The 27,259-nt window shown below is 34.1% G+C and overlaps 2 protein-coding genes across 3 annotated transcripts; one reads left to right on the top strand and one right to left on the bottom strand.

The window, feature by feature from the left end:
* Positions 1 to 1,571: 1,571 nt before the first annotated feature.
* Positions 1,572 to 7,042, bottom strand: LOC127865909 (ragulator complex protein LAMTOR3-B-like). The gene is made up of 6 exons (XM_052405971.1): positions 6,981 to 7,042; positions 6,191 to 6,225; positions 4,543 to 4,601; positions 4,179 to 4,312; positions 3,639 to 3,702; positions 1,572 to 2,418 (listed from the first exon to the last, which is right to left on the bottom strand). Exons 1-6 carry the CDS (start codon positions 6,987 to 6,989, stop codon positions 2,348 to 2,350), a joined length of 372 nt encoding a protein of 123 aa, XP_052261931.1. The 5' UTR covers positions 6,990 to 7,042; the 3' UTR covers positions 1,572 to 2,347.
* LOC127865907 (IQ domain-containing protein K-like) lies at positions 6,182 to 26,382 on the top strand. 2 transcript variants are annotated; one of them, XM_052405970.1, is made up of 8 exons: positions 6,182 to 6,379; positions 15,872 to 15,987; positions 16,311 to 16,446; positions 18,838 to 18,935; positions 19,508 to 19,560; positions 22,908 to 22,985; positions 24,355 to 24,439; positions 25,846 to 26,382. In XM_052405970.1, exons 1-8 carry the CDS (start codon positions 6,370 to 6,372, stop codon positions 25,972 to 25,974), a joined length of 705 nt encoding a protein of 234 aa, XP_052261930.1. In that variant the 5' UTR covers positions 6,182 to 6,369; the 3' UTR covers positions 25,975 to 26,382. The 2 variants fall into 2 exon arrangements, with proteins under 2 accessions (XP_052261930.1, XP_052261929.1); XM_052405969.1 differs by lacking the exon at positions 6,182 to 6,379 and adding an exon at positions 7,187 to 7,319.
* The last annotated feature ends 877 nt before the right edge of the window (positions 26,383 to 27,259 follow it).

Below are 27,259 nucleotides of genomic sequence, written 5' to 3'. Positions count from 1 at the left end.
TTTTTTATATACATATTATATGGCTATATATGTAACTTATGGTAATAAAATATAGAAACGTAATCTGGTAAACATGTATTCACATGCATGACTGCATAAAAACAAAAATGAAGATGTTAAGATGAAAATTAACTTAATTAAAATACATGTACTAAAATCCTGAGTAAATTATATTAGATGTACTCATCAAAATTTAATTAAAATGATTGATTGTTGCAGCTTTATTTGACTGATGAAATAGATATTTTCTATGTTTTCACTATTCCTGTGTCCAATTATAATGATTTATTGCTCAGTCTTTTCAATAAAACTGAAATCAGCTACCAATAGTTACAAAAATCACAAATGCTGTTTCAGTGAGGAATATCTGTGGCTTTAAATACTTATTTCTGCATTACGAAATTAAAAGTATGTTATAATTTATACATTTTTATGCTCCCCCCCCAAATTTGGGGGGGAGCATATAGTCGCCGCTTCGTCTGTGTCCGTGCATCTGTCCATGCACAATTTTGTGTCCGGGCTATTTCTCAGCAATTAATGACCAGAATTCAATGAAACTTTATGGGAAGCTTCACTACCAAGAGGAGACGTGCAAATTATCAGCCGGTTCTGGTCGGACGATTTTTCACAGAGTTATGGCCCTTTGAAATTTTCCATTAACTGTACATATAGTGCAATTCTTGTCGGGGCTATTTCTCGGCAACTTATGACCGGAATTCAATGAAACTTTATGGGAAGTTTCACTACCAAGAGGAGATGTGTATATTATCAGCGGGTTCTGGTCGGACGATTTTTCACAAGAGTTATGGCCCTTTAAAATTTTCTATAAACAAGATGCGTTTGTGAAACACAATGTCCCCCTATATGATGTGTGACATTGTAGGATGACCTTGACCTTGTGAAGGATGACCTTGACCTTGACCTTTCACCACTCAAAATGTGCAGCTCCATGAGATACACATGCATGCCAAATATCAAGTTGCTATCTTCAATATTGCAAAAGTATTCATAAAATGAGCGATTTCGGCCACATAATTGACCTCTGACCTTGAAGGATGACCTTGACATTGACCTTTCACCACTCAAAATGTGCAGCTCCATGAGATACACATGCATGCCAAATATCAAGTTGCTATCTTCAATATTGCAAAAGTATTTATAAAATGAGCGATTTTGGCCACATATATTTGACCTCTGACCTTGAAGGATGACCTTGACCTTGACCTTTCACCACTCAAAATGTGCAGCTTCATGAGATACACATGCATGCCAAATATGAAGTTGCTATCTTCAATATAGCAAAAGTTATTGCAAAATGTTAAAGTTGGCGCAAACAGACAGACAGACAGACCAACAGACCAACAGACAGGGCAAAAACAATATGTCCCCCACTACTATAGTGGGGGACATAAAAATTCTTGTCCCCCCCAACTACTGTGACCTCAAGACATTTCCTTTTATCTGAATATATAGTGCAATATTGTGACCAAAAAAACTTTGGGGAGCATCACCCGTCTCTGACGGTTTCTTGTGTTAGAAAGCTGTGAAGTTTTTGAAAAAAAAACATTGGCTTCAGTTATTATATATTTATTTGAAAATACCCAACATTTACAAATATACTTAACATATTTTATACAATAATATACAAGTACAACAACACTGATAAAATTGCATGAAATGCCAATTTGCGCTGTAATGGAAGCAACCATATTTTGAAACACTAGATTGCTTGGTACCAATGACACCACAGAATTTGCAAAGACCATGTCAAATGTAGATATATAGAATGTGTATTATAATTCAAAACAATACCTACTGAAATGACTCATTGATATTATATACCAGCAAAATGAACCATATTTATCACATGCTATATATGTTTAATTTTTTGAACTTTTTCCACAAATGTTTTTCGTCATAATTTGTTTAATAAAATATGGCAAGTAATGAAAATGTAAGTCCGTTCCAATATATGAAGTATTTGAGACAGTCTTGCACACATTGCTTTTTTTACATTTCAAATATACTTTGAATATAAATTATTGGTATGCTAAATTGGTGGTAACCAGTGCACAACCAGTGCCAACATTAACATATGACTGTACATTATTTTCTATTTACAGTTTTAGAACTGTTACATCATTAAGGACATTGTATTGTAGCATAGCCAGCCCAATGTCATGACATATGATCAACACACAAACCCCACTCTCACAACTTCTCACCAATGGTGTTTCATCAATGCATTCAATATGACAAAACATGATTGCAGGCAATTCCAGACCAGCAAAACTTCAGGAGTATTTGAGTTACAAAGTAATTTATCAAGTTGACTATGGGCCGCTCACTATGTATTAACGACTCTACGTAAGTCTTGAAGAGCATCTTGAAAGCTGTTGTCCAAGTCCAACAACACACCTAAAACACATAAAACACGATCTTATGGAATAATTATATACAAGTAATTAAAACATATTTGAGACAATAGAATATGACAGAGCTGGGCAAAACGTCTATAAGCGGCCCAATGCTGATAAAACTGCCCATTATACAGCTAAGGCCGATTAAAGACATTCAGCCCAGCCATGTCCTGTGTTATTGTTGATATTAATTATAATCTTATTTTGTTCCTCCACTTGTTATTAATAATTGCACTTATATAATTGCTTTCTTTATTTTATTTTCATTCAACTAATTTTATTACGAAATTTATTTCGTATCTTGTGTGATGCAATGTCTGTGACAAAACACAACAGTTTAACCACAAGTCACTCTTGATCTCAGAACAACAATTAGAATGTGGATTTTGAGTAAAATATAACATTGAAAAGCATTAAAGGCATCCAAAACACATTTTGGATTGTGAGTTTTTCAGGCATATTATAATTAGAAAACTTCAATAGGAATCAAATAAATTGTTCCGACCCACAATTTCGTAAATCGTGTTTTTGGTCGGAATGGTTACCATTTGATGCAAATGTTCACGTAGTTTTACACTAACTAAGATTAAATGATGGGCAAACTGAAAATATAAGTGCATTTCTGTTTAACTTTATCATTACAAGCATTGGATTTAAATCGTAACGAAGGCATGTCACTAGTCTTGTCATTTATACAAGTTTGTGACTCCAATATAATGTAATTACTCTAATAATGCACAGTTTCAGTTTAAATCAATGTTTTAATTTTTCAATTGTGTTTTCTTTGTTTAGTTAAAATTATTTTCTATTTATTTGTTGACTTTTGGCTGAATTTTATTCTTCACAGTTTGCTAAGACTGACTTTGGACTCCATTTTGGTAAGTTGATGTCGGGGGATCTTATACCTTTCAGATAGAGAAAATTGGCCCAGGGCTAAGATGATCATATTGACCCGGTGGATACAAATAACGGACTGCTTATGAATTCAAATTGTTTTTATTTATTGTGAAGATATGTTATATGATGTAAATACAATGTTCAAGATTTATTTAGTGAGCAATGTTGTCTAATCAGTTTGATTGCTCAAATTCTGCTACATGTCTACAAGTGACAAATGCGTAATAAAATAATAAATGAAAATAAATACTTCTAAGGAAGGAACACACAGCTATTATACAATAACCCATGCCTAAAAATACAAAACATCATGCAATCTACCTGTATTTGAGTCACTAGAAGCAACATATGTCAGTAGCAAAGGGGGCTTGTTTATTTGAACAACCTGCATGAAAAAAGAACAGTTTTCAGTAAATATAACAACAAAAACATAATCATATATGTTGTACATTACCACTCTTATCTGTCTTTAAAATGTAGGGGAAAAAACAGAGTGGTGAGTTGTATGTATACAACTTGTTAAATTAATTAACACATTAAATACTGATTACGTTCTCTTATCTCTCTAATCAATCCACAACAACAAAGTACCGATAGGCTTGATTATCTTTTAGTGTACCCCATAAAAACAATTGTTTGTAACATTTACTTAAATGCAATTACTAGTTTAGATATGCATGTATTTACGTAATAATTACTTTGAAGCACACGTCTTGGATCTAAATACGAGATGTACCAGTGCGCATACATATTAACAGATTTTTTATGATGACAGTGACTATTATTATCAACAATGTAGGTACCTGTTAAATCAATTGAGAAATTGAAGTGGTACATATAATAGCCTACATGATTTCTTACCTGGTAATTCTCATACATGCATATGATGGATTTGTTATCAGACATTCCCAGTTTGCTGGCCTGATTTGCAGCTAAGCCGAATGTTCCTAGAAAAGTGTGCCGCAAAACCAGCTCTGGACAGTGTTCAGTGGAAACTGAAAAATAGTTATCATTCAAATAAAATTGAAACAGTATAACATGCAAAGGATAAACTAAGCCGTCAGTCAGTACAGAGAACATAGGTAATCCCAGTTTATCTCACATTTTAAGTATCAAAAGATTTAAATAATAAATGTGACTGCTGAAACAGTTGAACAATTATATCCCTTTAATATAGTACATACGTGAAAGATTTTAGAGTAAAGGGCTTACAATAATGACAAACCTTTAAAGACTGGAACCCCATCTCTGTCAGTGATAATTATGGCCATGAGACCTTCAATACTGAAATATAGGTCAGAGCGACATATTCTTGTGTAAATCTAATCAATATAACCAAGTGATGTAAGTGCATTGAGATTTCAAATAAACAGTACTTCGACAATGACATAAATGAATTTACAGTCATAACGAAATAAAATGAATTGGGATAAAACAAAATGACAACACTACTAATGAGATTGCCAGCCATGTATGGTTTTATTAAGTCCTACTAACAATGTGATTTAACAAATATTTGATATAAAAAAAGATGTTATTTGACTGATGTTTTTCTCTTTCCTTTCCCTTTTTATTAATACTTATACTGTTAGCTTGAGAACATTTTCAGGGCACGTCTGATGATTTTCCACTTGTGCTCGCCTGATTTATAATTTTCTTATGTCACTTGCTCTAGTGTGATATAACACTTTACCACTTAGATACGTTTTTTGACCAAATTGTTATCCCTTTGAAAGTTCAATTTAATTAAGACTTTCGTACTAGATTCAAGTTTATAAGGCTTCATTTCCAACCCTTAGATACTGATGAGCAGCAAACAACATAAAACCTGAACAGACTGCGAGTTACTCGCAGTCTGTTCTGGTTTTATGCTGTTTGCACATAGCCATTTCACTTTGCTTCTGAGTGGGATAGGGTTAAATTATCCCTAATAATTATAGTTGGGCTTGTTTTTATAAAAGACTTGTATTTAACATGTTTTGTTTATTTAATTTGACAGTGCTATTTTGTGTTTATTATTAAATAAACAAGATTTCAACTAAGAGTACCTTTATTATTTATATGAGCAATGTTTTATTAGTTATTGAACATCATTTATCTGATCAAACAACAAGCCAGAATATAAAGCTCATCCTAAAACAAAGTGAAATGTCAGGACCATTGGATTGAGTCATTTCCAAGCAATTAGATGTAGGGCAACAGTAAAAAGTCGTGTGAATGTACTGTGATTTGTTTAGATTTAAATTTTAAATGTGAATAAGGACAAACAAATGTCAATGTTCCATGATTTGGTTTCTTTTGTGTAAACTCTGTGTTAATTGTGTAAATGTGCTGTGGTGTGTATGGGCTGTATATAAATACCAGTATATGTTGTTTTAAAATGTTTTAAGAAAGTATCAAAATGTATACACATAACATTTTCTTATTATATGTAATGTTTATCATATTCACATTTGTAAATAAAATCCTACATACGTTGTTTTATGACCACTGTTTAAGAGTATTTCTTATTTATTTAGTACTTATTATTCTATAACCACGTGCCTAACATAAAAACCTGAAAGTTGTGATTGTAAAAATGGTGCAATACCACAGTTCACCAACAAATTCTTATCTCCCGTAATAGTTGTTGCATTGCATTTCCACCGAGTCAAATAAAATTATCATATGCTTACAAATCTCTTTATAGATCAATGCATGTCAAATTCAATGTAAAATTGAATTATTTATTTCTATTGAAAATTATTAAGTCAATTAAATCCAAGCATCAGTAATGTAACAAATTTTACCTGAACAAGGCCAGTCAACAAAAATACATTTTGAAAAAAATGGAACCATAGTGTATTATATAATGTCACTACAAGTATGCTTACCTTTGCAGTATTTTATTAAAGTGCACCTTAAGCTCCTGAAAGAAAACAACAAATGAAAATCATTAATGGATTTTTTTCTGGCAAACTCCACACAGCTGTTATCTTGCCATGCCTACTGGTGATAACCACTGCCATCACAAGAAAATCCGTCCTGATCTGGAAGGATTTTTTTAAGAATTATGAACAGAGGTATGATTTTCTTTTATATTTGGGACTAAAATAAATAATAAGTTTAGGTTCATATTAAAGAAATTCATAACCTAAATAAAAAAACTTAAGAATAACAATAGAAAAAGTAACTGTATTGTATCACGTGGCTCGGCTATCATCATATGTATGGTTATAACGGTAGTGATTTAATATTGAGCTATGCTTGGAACCAATAAAATCCATGCGCAGTTGCTAATAACTGTGAAGCATTTAGTTTTTAACATATTTCGTTCTTGTTAAGCTGATAAATGAAGAGTTTTGGTTTAATTAAAAAAAAAAATATATTATGTTTATTCATTAATGATATTTGAACATGTCTTTCACGATTGTTTGAAATATTCACATAGTATTTTCTTCATTCAAAGCAACTCAATGCTCCTTTCTGGAATGAAATCATATAGTGCAATGTAGCCTATTCATGTGACTATCTTTTGACGTATTGTATAATAAGAGTTTTGATTATATATTTGTTCATAGTTTTTTCTGTCATAGTTTAATATAACCCAGCTTATTAACTTAACGTGCAAAGCAATCATACGAGGAATGTTGGGTGACATAACGAGAACAATTTTTTTCTCACCTCTGACATCTTGCTATCAAAAGTCTACTTTCAGTTCCGTACAATAGTTACTTCCCCTGAAAATAGACCATAGAAACATTCGATTCATACACGAAAATCATTTGCCTAACGGCCTTTAAATATCAAATAGATACTTACAAAATTATGTTAAGAAGCGATATTAGCAGATAAAATTACGATATATGATAATCAGAAAGAAACACTGCGATATTTTACTGCGTATAGGTAATGCACTATTTTTACGCGCATTTGTTTATCTCAGTTGCTGTAAGGTGAAGAATAAAATGTCTGTGATAACCAAAGTTGCCGAACCGAATCTTTACGAACAGATATGCAGAGGTTGTTGTTTTTTACTTAAATTTCACAGTTTGAAATAGTAAAAATATATTTTCAACATTTAATATCCACCTGATAAGTTCATTTATAACTTTAAATCACATCGCGAAAATATATGTCATTCTAGTGTAAACAATGATGACTTATTTATCAACAATTGGAATACCAACACAGGTATACTCTGATCGTATATATTTCTAAAAATTATTTAGGCTTTAACCATGGTGGAACAGTAGCAAATTTAAGCTTTTTTCAAATTGTATTTAGCCTAAATTACCATATGCAAAGAAACATATCTTAGAAAGCAGATAAATACAGTGCGCTAAATTCGCACTAGCCCGAAGGGTTTTGGCTAGTGAAAATCCATACGGGCTTATGGGAGTTAAAAATTTTTTATATAGTCGGCCTAGTAAGAAATGTTACTTTTTGACGATGCTGGAACAGCATCGTCTAAGGTATGATAACCATAAAAAAAAATTCACAATGGCGACCTATGTAAAAGACCAAGCCAGTCCTATTGAGATTTTTCAGTTACTTCCCTTGGGCATACGCCACTGCGTAGGAGATTGCTTGTTGATTCTCCTAGCAGAGTTGTCGTTGGTGTTTCAACATTCAACAATGGCCGCCCCCATGAGTCTCGATTCAAAACTTTCTTACTGCATAAATTGGCTTGTTTCGCTATTTAGAAGCTGTCATTTATATGATATATGAATTATTTATTCACTAAATCTCCACTAATGACAACAATGGATGGAATTCGAAGGATATATTCGATGTGAATGGATCACTTTCTACAACTCGCCCATGAGAGACTTGATAACACTCGTGTTAAAACTTTCTTACAGCTTAAATTGGCTTGTTTCGCTATTAAGTAATGCAACAATAAATGGAATTCGAAGGATATATTCAATGTGAAATGAAGCACTTTCTGGATCTCGACAGATTGACAAGGCAAAACTGGCATACTGATGATACTGGTATTTTTAGTTATCAATTTAAGTCACATTTTGCTTTATAAATTTTGTTCGAGCATTTTGCGTCTTATTGAATGGCTATGATACCCGATATCAACAGCTCATATGGAATTTGCATATCACCAAGCTGTCCTGAAATACAACATTGATTACAAACTCTTAACTCAAATTACTGGTTTGTATGAATTCTTTCTATTTTCTATTTAAGTATTTGATATCATAGTCCAAATAATTAGACGTAATTTACCGTTTAGTCCATGTATATCAACCTCATATTTATAGGAGTAGATATTATGTTAAAGGGGCCTTTTCACAGATTTTAACATGTTTTGAAGTTAGTCATTAAATGCTTTATATTGATAAATGTAAACATTGGATCTTAAAAGCTCCAGTTAAAAATCCAGAATAAAATTCTTTTAAAAAAAGTAGTCCGCCACAGGGCTTGAACCAGTGACCCCCTTAGTCCTGGAGTAAAAACGCATTAGCCTGCTCGACTTTTCTGCCAAGTATATATGGTTGACGTATTTTATACCTAATATAAGCAATCTTCGTAGTTTCACACAATTAAACAACAACAACATAACTCTCCAAATTATTCAATCGTTTCGCGTTGCAACGCTTTATAATTTTTAAATCGTTAAAAGATGCATATAATCGCTATATTAGACCATGGTAAATGTTCAGTAATACTGTTTCCTAAAAATAACATAACTTAAACAAAAATTTGCGAATCTGATACAACTTTTTTCAACTTTTGTCAATTTACCAAAACGTGAAAAGATCTCTTTAAAGTTAAATGAACTGTATCCCAGTAAAAGAGACATTAAGGTGATTGTGGCCAGTTTAGATCCAGTTCAGCCTGCAGTTGCTTGAAAGCTGTTTGCTTAAGAGCGGTTTTCTGACAATGACAAATAGTTTAATTGGATACTGATTAGACTGCCCTTTTCCTGTGACCTGGCTAATTAAATTCAGAAGCCTGGTAACAGTTTAACGTTAATGTTACCAATGTGTCAGACCAGGGCCTGGATTTTGAAATCTAGGACATGCATGGTCAGAAGATGTCATTTAAGATTATACATTTTTTCAAACAAATACAAATGCATAAAAATATAAATAGTAAAATGCACTAAGTCAGAAGGCATTTGACTTCGGCTGGTGCCTTGGCACACCAGGTGTTTCGGTTGCAATAGTTTGATGGACTCACTACTTGGATGTGTAGTTACATTATTTACAGTATATCAAACAGTATTTAGCATGAACCAATAATTTTTTCAAACATAAATAATTATTGATGTAAAATGCTTGAAGGAAAAATATTTAAGGTTTAAGAAGGCATTTTCTTTTTATTTTAAAGGATATCTTTGAAAATTATATTTTTTATAAAATTTTTGGCAACAAGGGGTAATGCATTTTTTAAAAATGTAATTAATTTTCGACAAAAAACTGGTACCATGAGTAGCATGACACATTTTTTTTTTAAACATTTGTAATTGATGAAAAATGATTGCAAAAATAATATCTAGGGTCTAAAAAAGCCTTTTTTATTTTATTTTAATAGGTTATTCTATTTTTCATGATTTTTTTTTTGCAACAAGGGGTTATGAAATTTAAAAAATGTTACTGGATTTTTAGACCAAAACTGGTACTATGATAATACTATAATGCACTTCGCCAAAACATTTATAATTATATTGTTTATTCTTGAAAATGTATTTCCCCTATTCACAAAAAATAACACTTTTGATAAGAAAATTCATATATAATGATGTTTACTTTTATTTTCAAGAAGCATAATGCCTCTTTTTAGTCGTATTCTGCCACAAGTTCTTGTCAGCCACATAATGGTTATATGTTGCCTTTCTTTTACTAAATGCAAAATAATTCTACGCTTTGAGACATTCATAAAATATTTTATGTCTTTACATCACCGACAGGCTAATAAATTTATATATCAAGTACTTCCATACTAACAGGACCATTCTAGGCGGGCAACCTAGCAACCTTGATTTGTTCATATCTTCCTATCAATCTGTTATATGTGTTATGAATCATTTGTTCGGAGAACATTTAATGTTTGTTATAACTTTTAAATAATTCAATGTTCAAAGTGATATTGTTATTGACTGATAAACCAACATACTGATTAAAAGGGAATATTTTATTAATTATTTGCATTTTATCTTACATGAGAAATATTTGCCTACCGGTAAATGTTTTTCAAACTATAGAGAAATCTATATACAATTAATAATTGACGACATTTATCAAAAAAACATTTATGAAATGGAAGTTAAAGATAAAAATAAATAATGCAAGTTTTTGTCAGATATTCGTAATAATTTCCATTATAATTGAGTGTCTGAGCAATGTGGATGAATGAATATATCGGATAAAACGAACACTTGTCTACACTTGAATTATGATTTATTTTTCAATATTGTATGCACTTAAGTTTAGCCTTTATGCTTTTTTTTTAGCATTGATAGACAGTGTCCCTCCCCAAAATCAAGGATTTATTACTTGTCATTCATTTGTTTAATGGTATACTATAATTTTGCGGTAGAATATTTGAGAAAAACATCAGTGATGAAATTTTCCATATGGTTATGGAAATTACCGATCGTCGGTTTCTGAAAAACAATACATCACTGTTTCCAAAAATATGATGGTTGTGCCCAAAGAATTTGGTGTTAATGAACATTACTGGTTTATATTTTAATAATTTCGATTCTCATTTGATTAATAGGTAATTTCAAGGCTGATAAACTTGAAATATGCAAGCTATTCTTTCGTTTTGCATATGTCTGTCGATACATCTGTACAATCCGTAATTTCCGTAACCACTCGTTAAATTGTAGCAGACACAAGTTTGAATAGAAAAAAATTATGTTTTACACTAATATTCTACCTCTTTCTTGCTAAAAACTAATGCATGAATGATTTACAAGTAATATTGCATCGTTTTCGGCCAGGAACACTGTCTATGACCGCAAAAAAAAACATAACAAACTTTTTGATTTACGATATTTACTTTATAAAAAGCTTGCATGCGGCATGGCATTGCATGTTCCGCAAGATAAATATCTCGACTTTATTAATTGGATGATTTCGGACTGTTTCATCCAATCAGAAAATAGCTTTTAAACGTAATTTAGACTCATGTTTAGCGAGATAATTAAGTACCACTTTTTATACACTGCCAAATTGTGACATAACAAGTTGCCTCCCTTGTTGGTTCATTCTACTGTATTATTATGCCCCCCTTCGAAGAGGAGAGGGTATATTGTTTTGCACATGTCGGTCCGTATGTCCGTCCACCAGATGGTTTCCGGATGATAACTCAAGAATGCTGGATGCCACGTTTATATTCCAATCTTCATAAAATTTGGCCAGAGTTAAAGTCTCAATGATATCTTGGATCAGTTCGAAAATGGTTACAATTGGTTGAAAAACATGGCTGCCAGGAGGTGGGGCATTTTTCCTTATATTTCTATAGTAAAACATTGTTAACACCCGAGAGGTCACATTTATTTTCCGATCTTCAAGAATTTTGGTCACAATATTTGTCCCAATAATATCTTGTTATCTCAGGTGAACGACTTTGGACCTTTCAGGCCCTCTTGTTTGTTCATTTTACCATTTGAAGAAAAGATATCATTGCAAAGATGGCTTTTACTTTTAGAATGTGTTATGCTGCATGTCTTATGTGGCTTGTTCGGGGTATATTGTTTAGCACATGTCGCTCAGTCCCTCAGTTGGTCCGTCCACCAGATGGTTTCCGGATGATAACTCAAGAACGCTTAGGCCTAGGATCATGAAACGTCATACGTACATTGATCATGACTCGCAGATGACCCATATTGATTTTGAGGTCACTAGGTCAAAGAGCAAGGTCACGGTGACCCGAAAAAGTAAAATGGTTTCCTGATGATAACTCAAGAACGCTTATGCCTAGGATCATGAAACTTCATGTGTACATTGATCATGACTCGCAGATGAACACTATTGATTTTGAGGTCACTAAGTCAAAGGTCAAGGTCACGGTGACCCGAAATTGTAAAACGGTTTCTGGATGATAACTCAAGAACGCTTATGCCTAGGATCATGAAACTTCATAGGTACATTGATCATGACTGGCAGATGAACCCTATAGATTTTCAGGTCACTAGGTCAGAGGTCAAGGTCACAGTGACCCGAAATAGTAAAATGGTTTCCGGATGATAACTCAAGAACGCTTATGCCTAGGATCATGAAACTTCATAGATACATTGATCATGACTCGCAGATGACCCCTTTTGAGGTCACTAGGTCAAAGGTCACGGTGACCTGAAACAGTAAAATGGTTTCCGGATGATAACTCAAGAACACTTATGCCTAGGATCATGAAACTTCATAGATACATTGATCATGACTCGCAGATGATCCCTATTGAATTTCAGGTCACTAGGTCAAGGTCACTGTGACCCGAAATAGTAAATGGTTTCCAGATGATAACTCAACAACGTTTATGCCTAGGATCATGAAACTTCATAGGTACATTGATCATGACTCGCAGATGACCCCTAATGATTTTCAGGTCACTAGGTCAAAGGTCATGGTCACAGTGACTCAACTTTGAAAAATGGTTTCCGGATGATAACTCAAGAATGCTTACGCCTATGATAATGAAACTTCTTAGGTACATTGATCATGACTCGCAGATGACCCCTATTGACTTTCAGGTCACTAGGTCAAAGGTCAAGGTCACGGTGACACTAGAGTAAAATGTTTTCCGGATGATAACACAAGAAAGCTTACGCCTAGGATCATGAAACTTCATAGGTACATTGATCATGACTCGCAAATGACCCCTATTGATTTTCAGGTCACTAGGTCAAAGGTCAAGGTCTCAGTTCCAAAAAAGGTATTCACACAATGGCTGCCACTACAACTGACAGCCCATATGGGTTGCATGCATGTTTTACAAACAGCCCTTGTTTCAAAAATGTTTTCATGTAGTATACTTATATTGATATTTACAAAATTGATGCATATGAATGATAGACTTTACTGAAATCATTTTTGACGATGCTGCGAAGCAGCTCGTCTAAGTTATCATACCATGAAAGAAATCTTCACAATGGCGACCTATGTAAAAGACCGAGCCAGTCCGATTGAGATAGCTAGATTATTCTAATCGGCATACTTCGCTTATTATCATTGATAAAGGTATAGGAAGCTCAGCTAAAAATAGGACAGCATATTCTGGGAAAAAGATTTTATAATAGTTTGAAAATGTTAATTTTTAATCAGTTATATTCAATTCATTATATGTTTGTAGATCAATGAAACAACTATGCATTTTCTGTATTGTATTTGACATTTGTCGTGATTCAGTAAATAAATTGCGAAATAAAACGTGTATAATTAACTTTCAACACGATCATGAGTGTAAAGAAAACGAATTATTTCGAACCTGCCAATTGTAAACGTTGTAGCGACTATGGTATATAAACAGCATAATAGCCATGTGACATCTGAGAAACTCGCTCTTATGCGTGCTTTCTCATTTTGCATATTTAATAAACTTTTCAAACCGAAATTACCGAGCCACATCAGTACACATACTATGTTTGATTATTCATTCGTTTGTTGGATATCGTTTGCTGTTGAAACACATATTAGGTCATATCGCGGAGATTTAGTTAACCTTACCATGTGTTCATAGGCGAACTCACGTATTCAAGTGCTCTTATGACTATGTGCTCATACCTACTTTCCGGAATCATCATGAAATTATTGCTGTACTTAACGAACAAACATGCCTAAGCTTATTGAATTAAAGAAAAAAAATAATCAAAAGATAAAAAATTTATGTTCATGCACATGGGCATGTGAAATAACGTCTGTACAGCATCATTAACTTAGGAAAGGAAACAACAAAATATAAAGTTTGGTATGATAAACATGTGAAATTAAAGAGCATGTCAAGTTTTGAATTTATATGCTGAAACGTTATGTTATAACCCACAAACATTTTACTGTAACATAACGTTTTTTTAAATAAGTGGTACAGAAAATACACGTCGAATATCTTAAAGATATTTCTTGTTATATTTGATCGAGAATGTAACCCGCCTCCCAGTTTCGCTGAATGGATCAAGTTCCCAACGGATACTACTTCCCTGTACTCCCATTTTTTTTTCGTACCCAATTTTTTTCGTACCTAATTTTTGCTCGTACCCAATTTTTGTCGTACCCAATTTTTTTTTTCCTACCCAATTTTTTTTTCATAACCAAATCTTTTTTCAACCCATTTTATTTTGCATAATTTGTGTACCCAAAATGTTGGTAACCATTTTTTTCCTACCCAAAAAGTTTGTACCTTCATATACAATTGTGGTGATGTAGATAAAATTAAATAGATGCTTTTATATCAATCCTCTTCAAAAGCATTGTCACACAAGTACTGTCAGTACTTTGATTATATATGTGTATATGAATTTGGGCTATTACTTTAAAATCTGAATTTTGCACACTGTCAATGGGGTAGTTCTGGCTACCATAACTTTAAATGTCGCTTTTTATGATTTTTGACTGGCGCGACTTGATGTACAGGTATGTCAATACTATATAAACTGTACGCTGAAGTTTCTTTAGCTATCAATGCGGCCGATATGGGTAACCTTTTGGGACCGGTGGTTCACAAGCATGATCCATATGGACAAAGGCTATAGTTCCTATGTGTGTCCCATGGGCTGCTCGTTGGTCTAGTCTAATAATTGAGACATTGGATGCAAACTTACTGATACTTTTTTAAATGCTAGGTAATGCAATATCACACTTTTTGTGATGGAAACCAGAAAATTTAAATTTCCATAAATGGCCATTGTATAAGTGCATGACAAACTAATACCGGTATTTTTCACTTAAACAAAACCACCACTGTCTAACAATTGCCAACATGTTTGTGGGACATGCATTAAATCCCTATGTAAACTTCTGGATAATGTATTTGTTTTCATATAGGCCACCATTATTTTGCCTTATTTACAAACACTAACAGGTATATGCATCAACCAATCTGAGGTTATTAACTTTTTATGAATAGAATTAATCTTTTAAATCTGATCAATTAAAATAAATTGTTTATAAATAGGGAATGGAAGTGGTAACGTAAAAATATTTATGGAAAATTAATAAAAAATAAGATATTTTTGCAGATTTGTAATTTTTAGAAATATCAAGCGCTAAATGTTATTATTAAGCACTACAAATCTTGGGGGCTAGGATGTTGAAAATGAAGGCAATTTTTCCCCCATTCTTAGGCTATAGGGCTTGATCAGTCTCAGCAATATATATATTATAGTTAGCATTTTCTGATACTTTGTCATTTAAAAGACTATATAACGAAAATTTACCACCTGCACTTTGTGTATGATAATTATTACATATTTAGTTAAATTAAATAATTTGATATGTTTATCTTACAGTCACTGGAACCTTATATTGTATGGTATTATGTCATTATCTAGGCATTTTGTTAAGTGTCCTCATTGTTGCCTAAAAGTTAATTAGTTTATATACTGCATATTTTTACAGAATTCTCTGGACATAAACGTTTCATAGAAGAGGATGAATCATCAGTTTTAACAGATTATCAGGACTTTGATCCTGCTAAACATAATCCGGTATTCTATGGGCAGATGCATACCAAGGTTAGTGTTAACTTATTATTGCAGCAATTTGCTTATAAACAAATGTATTTCATTGTTTTGGATGGGACAATATACATGTTCATGTTTTGTCAAATGAATAAACATAAATTTGTTGATATTCATACATCTTCAAACAAATGATTTTTGAAGTTTTGCATAAAATTAAATTCTTATTGGTGTTGCTCTTATTTTATTCTTGATTTTCTGAGAAAGATGGCAATCCTATCACTGAAGTCGCATCAAAGTAATGTATTACTGGTACATGTAATAGTTTTAAACCATTATTTCTGTGATGTAATATTTTCCATTTTATTTTTGCGTAGGTTCCCACAGATGCAAATCTTGAAGAGGGTGTAAATGTTGCCATCACACACCCCTCAGTGATAGGATACGCATTTACACAGAAACCAGCAAAGTCGTCAACTCCACCACCTCCCCCTATACCCAAAAAGGAACTTTGTAAGTGGTGTGACTGCTACATGCCATGTGCTTTGGCAGATTTTAGGTTGCCTTTGTTTTGATCTCAGGTATTTGATGTAAAGTTTGGTTTCAAATCAATTTTTTGAATAAGTTTTTTCAGGAACCAGTTGTGGAGTTTTGATATCAACACATTTTTATACCCCCACAAACGAAGTTTAGGGGGGTATAAAGGAGTGAACTTGTCTGTCGGTCGGTCGGTATGTCTGTCGGTCCAGGGCCCTCGTTTGGCCGTTTTTGGGGCCGAAATTCGGCACCATTCCCTCCTTAAAATAGTTTACTTTTTCCCCCTATTTCAGCTAAAAATTCCCCCCTCCAAAAACTTTTTTTTTTTTTTTTTTTTTTTAACTTTTATACCTATGTTGCCAGCTGGTTTCATGCTATAAACCTTTAGTTAAATGTATATTTATGTAAATTACATTAAAATAGAGCAATATTAAGCGTTGAATGATTGGTGAAAAGATCATCTAAAATTCCCCTTTTCGCCCAAAACGATGTGAAATTCCCCCCTCTAAGGGCCCCGGCCCCAATCCCCCAAAGTGTAGCAAGGCACCTGCGGTCCGTATTAAGTGTCCGCTCTCTAATTCAAGTAGTTTTCATCCGATCTTCACCAAACTTGGTCAGAAGAGATGTCTAGGCCAAGTTTGAACATGGGCCTTGCCAGGTCAAAAACTAGGTCACGGGGTCACTTAGTGCGTTTTAAACATTCAGCATGTTGTCCGCTCTCTAATTCAAGTAGTTTTCATCCGATCTTCACCAAACTTTGTCAGAAGTTGTATCTAGATGATGTCTAGGCCAAGTTCGAACATGGGCCTTGCCGGGTCAAAAACTAGGTCACGGGGTCACTTAGTGTGTTTTAAACATTCAGCATGTTGTCCCCTCTCTAATTCAAGTAGTTTTCATCTGATCTTCACTAAACTTGGTCAGAAGTTGTATCTACATGATGTCTAGGCCAAGTTCGAACATGTGCCTTGCCGGGTCAAAATCTAGGTCACGGGGTCACTTAGTGCGTTTAAAACATTCAGCGTGTTGTCCGCTCTCTAATTCAAGTAGTTTTCCTCCGATCTTCACCAAACTTGGTCAGAAGTTGTATCTAGATGATCTGAAGGCCAAGTTCGAACATGGGCCATACCAGATCAAAAACTAGGTCACAGGGTTACTTCGTACGTTTTACACATTGAGCATTGTGTCAGCTCTCTATTTCAAGTAGTTTAAATCTGATCTTCACCACACTTGGTCAGAAGTTGTAACTAGGTGATGTGTAGGTCAAGTTCGAACATGGGCCATGCCGGGGCAAAAACTAGGTCACGGGGTCACTTAGTGTTTTTAACCTCACCATGTTGTCCGCTCTCTAATTCAAGTAGTTTTTATCCAATCTTCACCAAAATTGGTCAGAAGTTGTATCTTGATAATGTCTAGGGCAAGTTTGAATATGGGTCATGCCGGGTCAAAAACAAGGGGTCACTTAGTGCGTTTTAAACATCACAATGTTGCCCGCTCTCTAATTCAAGAAGTTTTCATCCAATCTTCACCAAACTTGGTCAGAAGTTGTATCTAAATGATGTCTAGGTAAAGTTAGAATATGGGTCATGCCGGGTCAAAAACCAGGTCACGGGGTATCTTAGCGCGTTTAAAACCTCACCATGTGTCCACTCTCAAATTAAAGTAGTTTTCATCCAATCCTCACCAAACTTGGTCACAAGTTTTGTCTAAATGATCTCTAGGACAAGTTTGAACATGGGCCATTCCGGGCCTTAAACTAGGTCACGGGGTCACTAAGTGCGTTTTTTAACATTCAGCATGATGTCCGCTCTCTAATTCAAGTAGTTTACATCCGATCTTCACCAAACTTGGTCAGAAGTTTTATGGAGATGATCTTAAGGCCAAGTTAGAACATGGGCCTTTCTGGGTCAAAAACTAGGTCAAGGGGTCACTAAGTGTGTGTTTTAAAAATTGAGCATGGTGTCCGCTGTTTTTTGTGAAGACAACATGCAAAATATTATGTGTCAATGCGGCATGTGGGGGTATTCGTCACGTCTGTGACAAAGCTCTAGTTTCTGTTATCCTTGTCTGCTTGTTATAAACTGTAGATATTCATATTGCAGTCATAAGTGGCATAAACAATAATGTAACATTCATTTATACAACCTTTGAACCTTTCACATTCAGTTCTGTACAGGTTTAGCTGTATTTGTCACCAATTGTTATTTGTATAATAGTAAAATGTAACATGAACTAAGGAAAGTTAATGATTCAGGAAGCCTAATGCATACTTTTTGAGCACCAATTTAAATACAACATAAAGGTCTAACTCTAACTTTAAATTATTCTTACCACACTGTGAAAAGCTGTGACTTCTTTCTTGCTCCGCAGGCTCTCCAAGTGAGTATCTGGAACTGTATGTATTCCCTGTCCTGCTACCAGCAATAGAGCGAATGCTTGAACAGGCTAAGAAGGAGAAATGCTTTGAGGTGAGAACTTGCCTTACTTTTGCTGTTGACTGACTAGAATACTGAAATGACCCATAAAATAAACAATAATAAACAAAATATATCTTTGTTATTTTGAGATGACTCACACACAATACACAATAGACAATAAACACATTCTGTTGCCAAGTACATGTAACCAAGATATAATTGTGAGAAACCCTTATGAATCTATGGTCAATATTGTAATTGCAAATGAAGGTGTTTGTATGTTTCTACAAATTTCTTTTCGCAAGTTAATATATTGTAAATAAACAATCATTTGTCATTTCAATGATTGGCATCAACAGCTTTTCATGCAGTGTACTGTGTATATTAGGTCATACAATATAAGACCAACGTCATGCAAAACTTGGTCTTATGTCATATGCTGCCAGTGTAGCTCCAGACAAGCCTTCACAATTGCGCAATCTGGTCAGGAGCTATGCTGTCCCCATGAAAGTTAAGCAAGATTGAGTGTTGTCATATGTGGACAGGCTAGTTCCTGATCAGACTGCGCGGATGCTTGTTGCATACATCATGAAGTGCTGTGACATGCCTTGTTGTAATTTCAGAGGAAGAGAACAAAATTTGATGCTCTGGACTTCTTAACACAGTTTTTGTACAAGTATGTTTCCAGTTATTACTAATTTATAATACACATATTGTGACATTGAGTGAAATAGAAGACTGATTGAAATTTTTAATTTTGTATACAGCTTATCAAATTGCTCAGTATTGATTTGAGCAATAACTTGCCATAATATTTTTGTGTTTACCTTACTATTGACTAAAGGGACCTGTTAACTGATAAATTGGTAAAATGAAAATGCTCTTTAAAGCATTAATTAAAAAAATGATAGTAAACCTTGTATTCAATCAGGTGAAATAAGACTCATAAATAAGAATATTATAAAATGTAGTTTCTATCACAGGTACTTGACAATTGTTTTTAGGTCCTTGTGTATACATGTAATTTCTTATTATATATATTAGGACCAACACAATTTTTTTGAGTACCTGTGGTTTCTATTATGTTTTTTAAATGGATAGTCATCTATTGATATTGAACAAATTATCAAGCATAAGCTGTCGGTACCCTGTAATTTGCAAACATATGATCGATCCTGTTGCCCCATGGTACCTTGTTAGACTTTGCTAACACATTTATTCAACTTTTTTATTAGTTTTTATTAGCACGGCTGTTTTCGGAGAAACCCGAGCTATGTTCATAGCTAGCTCGTCGTCCGCTGTAGGCGTCATGCTAAAACCTTAACATTGGCCATAACTTTTTGAATATTGAAGATAGAAACTTGATATTTGGCATGCATGTGTATTTCATGGAGCTGCACATTTTGAGTGGTAAAATTTCAAGGTGAACATCATCCTTCAAGGTCTAGGGTCAAAAAAACAAAGTCAAGGGAAGTAATAAGCTTTAAATGGCCATAGTTATCTGACCTGCCCACGTATATATTTTTGTTAAATAAATCAAAGCGGTGTAGTAAGCGGCATTGTGTTTCTGACAAACACATTGTGGTAAAAAGTCAACGTCAAGGTCATCCTTCAAGGTCTACGGTAAAAAATACACATTTAAGGGAAGTAATAAGCTTTAAAGGGAGATAATTATTCAATATTAAACATAGCCACATTATAAATTTGGCATGCAGGTGTATCTCATGGAGCTGCAAATTTTGAGTGGTGAATCTACAGTCACGGTAGTGGCTTTTAATTATTTGCTACTAAAAATAGAGATTTGTTAGAGACAATTATTTTCAAGGGAAGTAATTTATATAATTATAAATCTCATATTATATATTTCCTTACCAAGAATTGAAGTTCTTTTCACACTTACTGTATAGATTTATTATTTTGATTACAGTCAATCTTGTGGATGCGACCACTTGTATTAAGCGACCTTTGTCTTATGCGACCATTTTGAAATCCCACGGAGCTTTTTCGCTATATAATGATATTGTATTAAGCGACTTTTGTCTTACGCGACCAGCGACCGCTGATTTTTGTGTATTTTGATGTCCGAATCTTGAATTAAGCGACCACTAGGAGGTAAAAGTGGTTAATATATTGATCTTTCAGGGACAAATCCGTGTTAATTGTTTATCTAAGCCGATAAGATGTACTGTTACACCTCTGCTTTGTTTTCACACCAACCATTATGATTATGCTTTGTCATGTTGACCGGTTCTGACCGGTATTGTTGTAGACTGCGTATCAATTTATTGAGTTGAATAATAGAGGAACGTATTAAGCACAGTCTACAGCTTAAATAGTTTACTATGTGGAACGTTAAGAGAAAACGCCGATTTTTCTCGAGTTTAGATAACAGGTGCAGAAACAATGCACTGTACGTGACAAACATTTCCTGAGAAGTGCGGAAAATAAACTATTAATCGGCAACATCTGTTGAAATCCGTACATTACCAATTTGTATTTATGCTAATTAGTAGATATTTGTTAGCCAATCACATTGTTATTTATTTAATAAATTTTACAATTAGGTCTGTTTGTTTGTTTTCAATTGACGTGTTTTAATTTGTTCAGCTCATGATGTAATCGAGTCAGATTTCTATAAGCGTACATGCAGATATTAAAATGTAAAAACGAAAAGTGTTAACGTTGAACGAGAAAATTCGGGTTTTGGAATTGTCAAAGAGTAAAAGTGCACGTAAAATCGCAGATGAGTTTGGAGTCGGTAAAACTCAAATTCAGAACATTCTTAATCGTAAAGCCGAGGTGCTTGAAGACGTGGAAAATAATGTGTCAGGTGAAAAAAAATGCGAAAAATATTTCCTTGTCTATGTTGTTTGTGCAAATAAATATGTACACACAATTCATTTATAATACATGATAATTTATAATAAGTGAAAAAGTAAAACACATTATAAGTAAAATATTGTTTATGTATTGTGTTTATATTCATTTTATTATAAATGTTAAAATCATTGTTGACAAAAGAGATTAACCTTCTTATAGATTAAAATTGAGGGTAAGCATTCTTCCAGAATGGCCTTTTTTATTTAAAGACCATTTTATTAAGAGACCACTTTTGATTACTCCCTTGAGTGGTCTCTTAATACAAGATTGACTGTATTTATAACTCAAATGATTGATTTGTTAAAGGTTTTTTTAATGATATAATTATCATTTCTTTCATGTACAAAGTTGTTAATAGTATTGTTCATTACATACCTGTGGACTTATGTCCATAGATACATGATAAACTCTGCTCTCTTTGATAAACCACAGGCCTTGGTTGCAACTTGTCAGTGATGTCTGACTTGGTCATTTTTTACTGTCTACAGACCCCCCTCCCCCTCTGTTGGATTGGACAAAATCGAAGGGAAGTAATAAGCTTAAAAGGGAGATGATTTCTATACCTGCCAAATGATAAATAGAAATTTTATTTCAAAGTGGCGCAGTAGGGGGCATTGTATTTCTGACGAACACATCTCTTGTTGGGTCACTAGGTCAAAGGTCAAGGTCACTGTGACCTCTAAAAAAAAAAAAATCTGACAAGCTTTCGCAGTTGAGCGTGGCACGCGTTATGCGATGCTCTTGTTGTTATTTTAGATCAATAAAAGTACTTTAGTTAGTAAACTCATGTAATGACAAGTTAAAAAATAATAACATTTGTAAAGTCCCTTTAATTAAACAGAAACTTTAATGGAGGCAGGGAATAAATTTGAAGCCTACCTGGGGGCCGTTTCATAAACGATCGTTCGACAATTTTAACTTAAAAGAGAATTTTGTAATCGAAATAAGTAGATGAACTCACTCGCCATGCTCATCAAATGTATGTCGTTTGAGAGGCCAATGATATTAATAAAGTACTGAAAATTTATAATCATATGATATGGACTTGCGCAATTATGCATCTTTGAAAAATGTATCATATTGTAAATGTGTACTATGACGTTTATTGAAACGGTCCCCTGAAGATAATCCATTTAATTTCAGTAACAATCCGAATCAGGCTGAGCGATCAAAGAGAGACCTTGAAGATATTCCATTTGTTAAGGAATGGCTCAAAGATCAGTAAGTCAAGTTAAATGTACCATGCTACTTTTTTAGACATTATGCACTTTGCAATTTTTTCCGGATCCCAGTCTGAAATATTTACAATAATTTAAGATTTGATTATTGATAATGATAACTGCATAGGACGAGTCAAATGGACTAGTTTGTAAACTCATGTACTAATGTGTTGATTTGGAATTCAACAAATACTTCAGTCGCAGTTGTGTAGTGGATATGGTGTCCGCATAGCAACTGAGAGGTCATGGATTTGATCCTTATTGTGGGAGCAGTTTTTAATTCTCCCTCATAGACACCAAGGACAGGTTCTAGTCCCAGAGTTCTAGTCCCAGAGTTCTAGTCCCAGAGTTCTAGTCTCAGAGTTCTAGTCCCAGAGTTCTAGTCCGAGAGTTCTAGTCCGAGGGTTAAAGTCCCAGAGTTCTAGTCCCAGAGTTCTAGTCCCAGAGTTCTAGTCCCAGAGTTCTAGTCCCAGAGTTCTAGTCCAAGAGTTCTAGTCCCAGAGTTCTAGTCCCAGAGTTCTAGTCCCAGAAACGGACTCAAGAGCTTTCATATAAGCCTTAGATGTTCAATGCAATTGAGCTAAAATAAAAAGGTTAAAACTTAAGCAATACTTTTATTTTTGTCACTGAATTAGTTTAATTTATTGACATGGTTAATCAATCAATCTTCCCATTTAAAAAGAGTTGAACAAGCAAGCACCATTAAAAAAATTGGTAGAAATTGCAGGTGGGTTTAAGCTGAACTTTTTGAAGAAAATGCAAGTTATTCAACGCAACGGCATCAGGGTTGGCTTCAGTGGCAGCGGCCTTGTTAGTTTTTTCTGTAAGCAGCGTTAAGGGATTTCACTCCAAACTAAATTATGTACACAAAATCATATGTTTGGCTGACCTGCGTGAGTTATTAAATATTAGCAATTCTAAATTGCTTACATAGGGTTATTATGGATATTGCTAAAGTTTGGATCCGTGATGATATGTAACTTTGTATACTCTGAACGTTTGCCTGTTTTGTTGCAATGCAGTTAAATCATGCCCAGGAAACCCAGTGTATTTTTTTATTGTTACCGAAATCAACATGCATCCTGAGGCACATCTTGCTATGTTGCTAAGCCTCATTCTGGGAAAACTGGGCTTAACGCATGTGCATTAAGTATCATACCAGACAAGACTGTGCCGGAATGACACTTTACACTTGTATGGTATTTGTCGTTTAAAAGAAGTTTCATATTATAAAAAATCCAGTTTATGGAGAAAGTGTTGTCTTAGATTAACCTGTTCAATTTTTTACAGGCTAAACTGGGACCAAACTTTAATCAAATGCATTGAGCCCAGTTTTCCCAGAATGAGGCTCATACGGCTTGATGTTTCAGTCCTAGACCCCCATTGCCGCTGTCTCTAATCTGGACAGAGGAGGAAGCTGCTGTCAAGATACAGTCCTTCTGGAGAGGCTACAGGGTGAGGTCTCCATCCTTAATATGGAACATTAAGCATCTTGTTAACCCTTTACCACTTAGATACATATTTTTACGCATTTGTAGTCCCTAAGAAAGTTAAATAAAACTTGAGACCTTTCTTACTAGATTCAAGCTTTAAAGGCTTTATTTCCAACCCTAAGATACTGATGGGCAGCAAACAGCATAAAACCTGAACAGACTGCGAGTTACTCGCAAGTTGTTCTGGTTTTACGCTGTTTGCACCTAGCCATTTTCACTTTGCTTCTGAGTGGGAAATGGTTAAATTAAGTCATCCATTGTTATGCTCCACATACATTTTTGGGGCGCATGTAGTTGCCAGTTTGTACTTACTTCCTTCCTTCCGTCACACTTTCCGTCACACTTTTGTTACAGTTTCACATAGCGCCTTCAATATTTTACAGATCTCTTACATATTTGGCATGTAGGTTCCTTGCATGGACCTCTACCTTTTGATGAGGTTTGAGGTCACTGGGGTCAAGGTCACCAAGGCTAATAATAGATTTTCTCAAGGTCACTCTTTGGTTACAGTTTCTCGTAGCGCCTTCATAAGGGGAGCATCCATCGTTTTCAACGATACTTGTTTTTTGTGTGACTCAGTAGAGTGCTGGTCTACAAAATTGAGGATTGATGTTTTATTTTCTGGCTTTCCACATAATTTGTGTGGGGATTCATCATTAGATTATTTGTTTGGCAAATTTAACTCTCATTCAAGGTAGTAGTTGTCATTCATTGAAAGAATTATATTCTCCAAGTGTTTGTGACTGAGAAAAGTGTGAGTAGTATAACTAACTGCCATGAAGTAATGTTGAAAATGACAAATATCCAAACAAACAAACTATTGGTGGTCTTAAGATAACATGCTTTTACAAGCAACCAATTCTGTTTTTATTGTTGGAGAAGTTAAATGCTTTTAACATTGTAAAATTAGTAAACTCTATAACTTTGGGTTGGAGCTTGCTTAAACTATCACAGTTGAATAAACCAATTGTTTATTGATCTTTAAAAAGGAAATCTGATTGTGACTTTGGTCTGGTTTTTCCTTATGGAATATATGTGTCATGTTCTGAGAAAACTGGGCATAATGCATGTGCGTAAAGTGTTGTCCCAGATTAGCCTGTGCAGTCCGCACAGGCTAATCAGGGACGACACTACCAACTAAACTTGATTTTCGGTAAGGAGAGACTTCCTTGAAACTAAAAATACCATAAAAGCGGAGAGTGTCGTCCCTGATTAGCCTGTGCGGACTGCACAGGCTAATCTGGGACGACACTTTGCGCACATGCATTCAGCCCATTTTTCTCAGAACAAGACACTTATTGTGTTTATTTTTAACTCCACTTTACCTACTGGGTAAATTTACTTTTAAATAATAAGATGTCTTAACAGGTTCGAAAGGAGCCGGAAATTCAAGAGTTGCGCCAGTGGCAGGCAGAGTGGCGCGAGGAAAATGGCGGAATCCAACGACGCGTCAGTGACTTTTGGGAGAAAAAGGAAAAAGATGTCGGAGACACCTGACTTATCTTAAATCTTTTAAGACAAAAGACAATATTTGAAAAGACATCAGTGTAAATTTGTGTTTTACCATGTTTGTTTAAACCGTTTTGACATGCACAGATTGATAAACTACTTGACATATAATTGAATGGTTACTAATGTAATTAAATCTAAAACGGAAGAAGTACTATTAAGACTATTTTACTTTTATATAACTTTGCACCTTTATTGTATTTTCAGTGAAAAAATATCTACAGGGATTATTGTAAAAGATCTGATTGAATCAGTTTTCAATATGGATTGTCTTACTTATAAGTGAATATGTACATGAACAAAAAATATTAGTGAAAAGGTTGCAGAGAATTAAATTATATATATGTTGTACTATACCTGTGATAATTCTGTTATTTATAAAGTTATGTCAAATTATCTAGTTTTTCAGTTTATGAAGTTAAGTCTTATTCGTAGGTTTGAAACAAGTTACTTAAGCATTTACTGGTTAACCTATTATTGTTACCAGTAAATTAACAGGTTAACTGAAAATACGCAAAATGTTTAAGATAAGGTTAAACAAGAGGGCCTGAAAGGCCAAAAGTCCCTCACCTCAGATACAAAGGAACTGGTCTGTTTTTGGCAACTCAGATTATTATTAGAACAAATGTTCTGACCTAGTTTCATTAAGAGTGATCTATAAATGTAACTTTTAGATTGCTAACAAGGTTTTACTATAGCCATATAAGGATTAATTCCCTGCCCCCTGGCGGCCATGTTTTTCAACAGACCAGAACAATTTTCGTACTCATCCTTAATCATTAAAACAAATGTCCTGACCAAGTTTAATGTAGATTTGACAATAAATGTGCCTTTCAGAGTGCTATAGCCATATTAGGAACAAGAAATATCTTTAAAAAAGATAAACGGCGTTGATAGTTCAATGAATGAGATCAAGGATAGCGAATGTCTTTTTCTGTGCAGTTCTTAGCTGCATCACACGCAGTACGGGATGTTGCGCGGAGTTTTCGCGGCTTATTTTACATTATTACATATTGCTGGTCATAAACCTATAGATACAAAACAGAAAACCAAAAGAAGAATGGAAGTGAAATTAAAACATATGAGTCAACCGGCCACACGCGAAGTATCCGTATTTATATGCGCGTTCTTCGAACAAACCTGTTTTAGTGGTTTGTCGGGCATTGCTATTTGATTCGATTATTAACAGAATCGAGAATCATCGAGCTCATGCTTAATACATTAGTCAATATAGTGGAATAATTATTGTTAAATTAATCAAAAATAATATTTA

The sequence above is a fragment of the Dreissena polymorpha genome, chromosome 2 (genome assembly GCF_020536995.1).
Source record: "Dreissena polymorpha isolate Duluth1 chromosome 2, UMN_Dpol_1.0, whole genome shotgun sequence".
Classification (NCBI taxonomy): Eukaryota; Metazoa; Mollusca; class Bivalvia; order Myida; family Dreissenidae; genus Dreissena; species Dreissena polymorpha.
Note: the sequence above shows the minus strand (reverse complement) of the source record. Positions and strands in the feature narration are given on the sequence as shown.

Coding starts and splice junctions, on each gene's coding strand:
- LOC127865909 (XM_052405971.1), bottom strand. Junction 4,602..6,190: donor TTTAATAAAATACTGCAAAG/GTAAGCATACTT, acceptor CCTATATTTCAG/TATTGAAGGTCTCATGGCCA. Junction 4,313..4,542: donor TGGGGTTCCAGTCTTTAAAG/GTTTGTCATTAT, acceptor ACTATTTTTCAG/TTTCCACTGAACACTGTCCA.
- LOC127865907 (XM_052405969.1), top strand. CDS start 7,265: ATGTCTGTGATAACCAAAGTTGCCGAACCGAATCTTTACGAACAGATA. Junction 19,561..22,907: donor TTAACACAGTTTTTGTACAA/GTATGTTTCCAG, acceptor ATTTAATTTCAG/TAACAATCCGAATCAGGCTG. Junction 24,440..25,845: donor CCTTCTGGAGAGGCTACAGG/GTGAGGTCTCCA, acceptor ATGTCTTAACAG/GTTCGAAAGGAGCCGGAAAT.